Source organism: Achroia grisella, unplaced genomic scaffold (genome assembly GCF_030625045.1).
Source record: "Achroia grisella isolate CSIRO2021 unplaced genomic scaffold, CSIRO_AGI_Agris_v1 utg1576, whole genome shotgun sequence".
In the NCBI taxonomy this organism is placed as follows: Eukaryota; Metazoa; Arthropoda; class Insecta; order Lepidoptera; family Pyralidae; genus Achroia; species Achroia grisella.
This window is the reverse complement of record NW_026712658.1, coordinates 754241-762677: the sequence shown is the minus strand read 5'-3', so window position 1 is coordinate 762677 and position 8437 is coordinate 754241. Positions and strand designations below refer to the sequence as shown.

The window sequence follows — 8437 nt, the reverse complement described above, 5'->3', positions numbered from 1 at the left end:
AGGACTATGGAAGAATAAAGAAAGAGGATGGATAAGATCTTGTAATTTCACTACCTTGTCTCGTCTATGAACCGGAATACAACACACAAAGCAAGCTGATTGACGGGTAAAATAGTTGAGACTGGGAAAGATAGAAAAATTACTTTTTACAAAGTCTATAAAAATACTAATAATTACACATTAAATCTGTACTAATATTATAAAGAAAGAGAGATTTTGTTATTACAAAAGTTAATTCCAATACTGCACTGATTTCAGTATTTCTTAGTGTTTAAAAGTTACATTTCCAGAGTATAATAGGCTAAACATTAAATCATTTTTCGTTGGACTCCGTCGTGTAAAGATTCATTATTAAAAAAATATTTATTACCTTATTTCTTAACATTTTATCACATATATAAATAAATACATAAATAGAAATAAATAAATACCTAGTGAGACCCTCAAGATAAAGCTATCACCTTCAGAACATCAATTGGCTTCACTCATTGACCTTGGCACTTAACCAACATTACTTCGTCTACCTGAATTTATGTTCAGTTAAGTTTTCAGTCAAGGTCCTAGTGATGGAGAGCATATAAACCTTCCCTTTACTGCCCACTATAAATTCCCATTGCGTAATAAACTACTTTTTTATTGTCTAAACTGTCTATGTAAACAAATTTGTTACTTATTGATATTATTTTCATTAAAGCAATAACATTTTTTAACATATTATAGTTTATTTTTTTTTGTTTTCATGCACTATAACAAGTAGGTGTGCATTGTATAATAAGTATGCATTGCATGCATAATGTATTTAGTTCTATAAACAATGTTAATGTATCTGTATATCGTGTTTTGTGCACTGTTTTACTTGTAATATTTATTTTTTTAATACAAGTAATAAATGCTATGTGTGGTCTTCTGGAACTCCTATACATATAATAACTCGATGATTTAAATTAGATCAGATCACATAGTTATTCACATTAGTGGAAGTGAACTCCGAAAGCAGTACTGTCATACCCTATCCCCCGCCCCAGGGCACATGTCAAAAAGGAATATGTATTATAATCTAGTTTACGCCGTGTGTGCGAACATTGTCTAAACTCAAATATACTCACCTGTCAAACAAACGTTTGTTTTGTACTTATTGATATTATTTTTGGCGATAAAGTAAAAGCTGACGGGGTAACTAATGGTAAACGGTTTTAAAGGCATATTATATTCTAGAGAATTAATATGGCATGGATTCTGTGTAATTTCACTATATAAACTATAAACTATAAAATATAAACTGTAAAAAGAAGTTTGTGAAAAGTAGTCTGCATGTGTACCTCCAACTTTTTTTTTACCCCTGTTTTTTCATGCACTATAACAAGTAGGTGTTGCATTGTATAATATGCTTTACGTATGCATATTTATTGTCGTCTTATTATGCATGCATATATATATTGTTACTATTTTGGGTATATAGATACCGAAAACGAAATAAAGGCATAGGCCTTTATTTCGTTTATTGGTGTGAACAGACTGACATGCCATTGTCATTATGCATTTCCATTCCTGAATTAAAATTAAATTAAAAAAGCCTTTTTATTTCTTGCTTATTACAAATTTATGGTGTTAGTAACTTAGAAATATATATTTATCACTATTTGTTAATTTATATTCAAGTATTTTTATTATTATTATTATTTACTATATGTATTTATTATTATTAATCTATTTGTAATATTTTTATATATTTACATATATTTACAAGAACCCCATTTTGGGTAATAAATGTCCAGTTTGAGCCAGCTACTCGTTTGATATCATCCTCCCAGTGCCTGGTGGTCCGCTCCACAAAGTTACTTGTGTTGTCCATCTCTGGTCTGTTACTCTCGCGATATGTCCTGCCCATTTCCATTTGAGCTTCTTTGCATAACTCTTAGCATTAATTGCTTTAGTTATCCCTCTAATCCTGGTGTGTCTTATTTTGTCTGATTTTTTAATATTAAGCATGCTTCTCTCTAGTCCTCTTTGACATACGTTGATTCTATTTGTAGCTTTAGCGGTGAATTTCTCATCCATATACATGGTAAGAGACTGCAATTCATAACTTTTGTTTTTATAGATTTAAATTACTTTTAAAAATTTCTTTAGAATATTTGTTCCATGTTTGTTGTATTCTTCTTTCTATTTCTAGTGTGTTGTTGTTTCTGTCAAAACTTATTCTTTTTCCGAGGGATACATATTTTTCTACATATTCCAGTGGCTCTCCATTAATTATAATGGGTACTTTAAAGGTGTTTGTCATTACCTTAGTTTTAGTGAGGTTCATTTCCAGTCCCACCTTAATACTAGCACTATGCAAAGATTCTATCATGAACTGCATCTGGCAACCCGACTCTGAAAGTAATACCAGGTCATCTGCAAACCTAAGGTGGCTTAAATATCTTCCTTTAATATATATTCCTGACTTATTCCAATCTATCTTACCCATAGTGGATTCTAGGATGGCTATGAATAATTTTGGAGAGAGGGGATCTCCCTGCCTTACTCCTCTTGTTATGGGAAAGGTTGGGCCTAGGCTTTCGAGTTTAATTCTTCCTGTATTGTTGTTGTATATACTTTTGATAGCATTTATATACACTTCTTCAACTCCTTGTTGGTTTAAGCTTTCCCATATACTTGTGTGTGTTACCGAATCAAATGCTTTTTGGTAATCAATAAAAGTGATATATAGAGATCCATGTTTTTCTTGATATTTTTCCATTATTAAGTCGATTGTGTGAATGTGATCAACTGTGGAAAAACCCTTTCTAAAGCCTGCCTGTTCTACCGGTTGTTTTGCTTCTATCATAGCGCTTATTCTTTTATTTAAGATAGTAGAGAAAAGTTTGTAAAGACTGGGTAGCAAGCTAATCGGCCTATAATTACCAATATCCTTTGGATCTCCTTTCTTGTAAATTAGTATGATGTTTGCTTCCGACCATTGGGATGGCGTTTCAGCTTTTTGAAGAATCAAATTAAACAATTCACTTAATGGTGCTGCTAGTATCGTGTTCGCGAATTTTAGTGCTTCATTTGGTATGTTGTCGGCTCCAGAGCTTTTTTCTAGTTTTAAACTCTTTATTGCATCCATAATTTCATTTTCATTTATCAGTTTAATATTGTTACAGTAGTTGCTTTCGATTTTTTTCTTTAATATTTTAGTTGTTTGCTTGCTGTCACTGTATAAATTTGTATAGAATTCTGTTGCAATGTTGACAATATCACTCCGTTTACATAAATCTTTTCCTAGGCTTCTTAATCCTTCTATCCATGATTTATTTGTTTTAAGTTCTTTGTAAGCCTTTTTGAACTTCCGCTATATTGTAGGTGCCTCTCTATTGTATCTTGCCTATATTTTGCATAATCTCTCCTTATATATCTATTAACTAGCTTGTATAAAGCTGAAAGTTCATTTTTCATAGAGCGTGTTTTGTTTTTTCTAATTTGTAGTTCTTTCCTTCTTTTTAGTAGTTGTAGTGTATGTTCATTTAAAATTTTATGTTGTTTATGTTCTTTTGTTGTTTTGGTGATTTTCAAGCTTTGGCTGATAGCATTTATTAATCTGTCATAGTAGTTTTGCACTGATTTATTTTCTCGATACAATGATAAATCGGATAAGAATACTGTTAAGTTTTCATTGTATTTTATAATTTCCTCTTCACTCTTAAGTTTACTTACAGATTTATTTGTAAATTTGGCTCTACTTTTCTTTTGTTTGGAAAGCTTTATTGTTGCTCTTATTGGTCGGTGGTCTGAGGGATAGTTCAAGTTCATGGTATCCAGATTTTGAAATAATTTTGGTTGGTTTGAAAGGATATAATCAATCTCGTTCTTGTACTGTCCGTTTGGAGAACGTCATGTCCATCTTCGGTTTGGTTTTTTCTTGAAATATGTATTTATGATTGTCAATTTTTGTTCTAGCGCAAAGTCTACCAGTCTCTGACCTCTTTCATTTCTTTCGCCATATCCGTATTGTTTCATTATAATGTATTCTTGATCTTTAGGAGCTCCAATCTTCGCATTGAAGTCTCCCATTAGTATAATGTGTTTGTGTGCTTGTTTGATTGCTTTATCGATTGTATTATAGAATTCCTCTATTTCATGATCACTGGCTGCATCTGTAGGTGCGTATACTTGTATTATGGACAATTTATGACCTTCATTATTCATGTTAAGTAAAGCAACACGTTCTGATATACCTGTGAAACTTTCTATGTTGTTCTTTAGAGACTTGTTTATTATGAAGCCTACTCCATATTTCCCAGGTGTATGTCCTATATAGCATAGTATCAGGGTCTCGTATTCTTCTATTTCGTTTCCATGTCGTCTCACTTCCGAGATTCCTATTATATCATAATTAATTTTACTTAAACTTTCTTCTAATTCAAGTAAACGATCATATGAGGATAAACTCCTGACGTTATATGTTATAATGTTTAATGTGTGGCATTGATCTTCTGTAAAGTTGTTACGTATTTGTGAATTTTTCTTTGGAGGGTTTTGGTCGTACTCTTCCACGGTGACCAGCCGGGTTGGAAGATTTTTTATGTTTCTTGTTTCGATTTGTTTGTTTTTGTCATTAATGTCGGAGGAGGCTTTTGATTGCTATGCATTATTGTTTATGTTCTCTTGAATGTTGTTTATCTTAGGTGTATTTTTATTAGTTAAGAAGTTTAGCATACTAGGTTTAATAACTCTTTCTGAAGTGCTATTTAATCTTTTGGGTGATGAGCCAGACTGTTGTGACTTTTTCTTTTTATTTATTTGTATGTTGTCTTCCTTTTCTTGCATAGTTATATTTTTATTAGAGTTTTTTGGCGAAATGTTAAACTTTCGTTTCGATGTTTGTTTTGATATGACGATTTTGTCATATTTTAGGAAAACTATATTTCCTTTCTCTCTCTCTAATTGTAACTGTTCTTGCAATTCTTTTCTCTTTTCTAATACGTATTTTGGATAATATTCTTTCATGTAATAAATAGTATCTTTCAGTGCTCTTTTTTGTTTGTAAATTTTAATTTTTATACCTAGGTTTAAGAAGGTTACCACTACTGGTCGTGGTCTTTCTCTCTTATTTCCTAGTCTTTTAATTTCTTGTATGTCACTATAGGTCAGTTTAATAGAGAAATATTGTTCGATCCATTGTATAATATTCCTTTCTAGATTTTCATATGATGTTTCTGTCTCTTCAATCCCGAAAAAAACTATATTTCTTTGCCTTGCCTGTTTTTCTATTCTTTTCTCCTGGTTGTCTACTAGCTCTTTCAGTTTTTTCTGATTTTCTTCTAGTGCAAAAAATTTTTCTTCTAATATATTGTTAATGTTTTGTGTAACTTGTTCCGTCACTTTTTTTCCGCTTTCACGAATAGTTATTTTTTGCTCTTCTAATTCATTTTGAATTTCTTTAAGTGCGTTCATTATTCCCTCCATGACTTACAATTGAAGCGTTTTAGTACCTGAGGTGACCTCTTTTGACGTGCTTCTAAACTTTGAACTATTCCCGTATAGTTAATTTTAATTGATCAACTTCATTAGTATTGTCGTAATTATCTATTATTTTCATAGATGGCGCTGAATGCATATTGCTTTTAGCAATATTTGCAGATCATGGTATTGTTACAATTTGCAAGCGAAAGTAACTAAGGTAAGATTTTTGTTAATTATTTTTAATGGTATTTCTGTAAAGGTCAGCTGTTTCGTTAATTGATTCGCTAAGAAGTATTTAATTTTTATTGTTATTTATTTATTTCTTTTTTAATACGGAGTTGTTGTTTATTGAAACACAGTGACGACCTCTCTCTGACAGCGTAATCAATTGTAATTGATCTTAAGCGTTAGTAATGACTTAATTAACCATTATTTTCACAGATGTCGCTGAATGTAGGTGTTGCTTTTAGTAGTATATGCAAGTCATGGAGCTGTTATAATTTAAAATAACTAAAGTTAGATTTTTTTTTGTTACTTATCTTTATCTGTTGTTTCAATAATTTGTTTTCCTGTATTTATGCAAAGAGTTACACTGTTTTCTGGATCTTCACGATTTTTTTGTTAAACACTGATGATTGTTTACACTTTAAGTTATTTCGTTTATTTTTGTACTATTTAATTTATTTGTAAATGTTCATTATTTTATCACAACAGACACTGAGTTAGTTATCACTTTTACAGGTTATTGTTTTAGTAGATGCACTTTTTCTAATTTATTTTAATTTTTACTACGGAGTTAATGTTCATCGTGGCACAGTAACGCCCTCTCCTCCATTCCTGAATAATAAGTTATAATGCTTCCATGCAGCAGAAATAGCAGTCACAGATGGTTCTGTAGTATGGAAATACACCGGTTAGGATGTCTTTATATTAGGACCCATTCACACATTCATTACCAGACACTATGAAATCACGGTTAACCTCATTAATTAACCGAACAGCTACGCTGAAAGCAGTTCTTTACGTACAAAATATTAAGTAAATAAACGTTCGCTTGCCATGTCTGAAACCTTCCCGCGTATAACCGTAATTCAGAGCTTCTCGTCTCCACAAAAGTTAGCCCCTTGCAAGTTCTTAAGTCAATTACACAATACCACTTCAGTCTTAGTAGGTAAAATGTAAATGTAACTAAAAAACTCAATAAATTGTCAATAACAGATATTTTTTATTGCCTTTACCTAATATATTCATTGACTTGGATAAAAAACCTAAAACCATCCTGGTTATATGGCAAAATTTATGACTACTGATTAAGATGAATTACCGCACAATGTATATTAATATTCTATGTCTGTGTTATTTTTATGTAATTCACAATTATTAGTATCAAAATTAAAATCATGTTTATCTGAAGTATACTTAGGCAACTGCAGAATAGCAAATAAATAATCATTTATTTGCTATTTTGTTAACCTTCGACAATCAACCGTTAATCACTGAGGTGAAATAGGATGCCTTAGCCCATCCTTTTCACCTGCTCCCGCCATCCATCTCTGCGGGCAAGCAGGCAAAAAATAACTGTAATACCTTTAGACTCTGATTTGAAAACGATAGGAAAGGGTTTCTATTGAATTGTTCCTTCTAAAACGAGATGATTTTTTTATTAGATAAACCTATATTTATAATTATGCAGATACTCGTGATTATTTTATAAAGTACAATGATGATAATTTCTTAATAGTGGGACAAAATACAATGAACATGCAAAGTATATGCAACTAGGATAAGTTAATATATATAGCGATTACATATGCTTTCATACTCAACGTGTAACAATAATACGAATACGAATTAATGCAAAAATACGATATTGTATTAATATACTTACCAAGAAGAGCCAGTCGAATTCACTACTACTTTGCTCGAAGAATGTAACTATAATGAATGTTGCAATCGCTACAATAATTGTTTGTTATTGTTATTAGAGGGTTTGAATATTATATTTTCAATTTGGAAGATTCTTACCTACTTGCGTTAAAACATGTTTATTTTGATTAAAAAAACACATCTTACTATAATTTTTATAATATTAACAGTTTACGTTCTACAGCCGCGAGCGCGACTAATTGTCGCGAACAGATCACAGCCCCCTCCCCCCGTCACCCCCTCCAGGGAGATTATTTAAATCAGTTCCCAAGTTAACTTTCATCAGCAATACTTCATCAGGCTTAAGGACTGAATACTGAATACCATTTCATGGTGTTTACGGCGTGTTTATTGATTTAAGGAATCTATATTAATACTAGTACCATAGAATAGAGTACTACTTGCTATACATATATTTTTCCTTTGCTAGTACTTTACAGGAATCTGTTTACCTCCAACGTCGTGATCAACAATTTAAAGTTACTCTCCGTATATTCTCAAGTATGACATGTTTACACTATTGGTTCTATATTACATTTACATTCTTTCAAAAATGTTGACTAAAAAATATTAAAAATAAAACTGGTGACATCGTCAAAACTCTGTATGCACTTTGGTCGTGCATATCGCAGGACCACTCGTAAACGAAACGACCCGACACCTCACAGATTTATTATTACCGGTTACATTGTATATACAATGTCTCTAGTAATACTACAATATACGTTATACTAACAATTGTGGTTCCCGTAAAAAAATCCTATAAATGGTGCTACTCTACTCTTATTTACCTCTTTTTGCATTGTAACATACAAAAACAACTATAAAATCCGTACAATTCTAATACTTTGCCGCTCATCAGAACTCATTAGAAAGAAAAAACTATCTTTACTAATTATCTGTAGTTTAGCCGTCAAAACTTTCTGCCTACGACTAAAAGAAAATACGTGAGTCAGTAATGTTAGTTAGATTTAATAATGATGGTGGTTGAAAAAGGTTCAATCAAGTAGAAAAGTGAATAAACCATATTAATACATGCTATGATCTCTACATCAGTGAGATA

At 31.4% G+C, this 8437-nt stretch overlaps 1 protein-coding gene across 1 annotated transcript; it reads right to left on the bottom strand.

The window, feature by feature from the left end:
• Positions 1 to 3876: 3876 nt before the first annotated feature.
• Positions 3877 to 5451, bottom strand: LOC131841264 (uncharacterized). Its single transcript, XM_059189548.1, has 2 exons — positions 4717 to 5451; positions 3877 to 4626 (listed from the first exon to the last, which is right to left on the bottom strand). The coding sequence occupies exons 1-2, from the start codon at positions 5449 to 5451 to the stop codon at positions 3877 to 3879; spliced, it is 1485 nt and encodes a 494-aa protein (XP_059045531.1).
• Positions 5452 to 8437: the final 2986 nt, after the last annotated feature.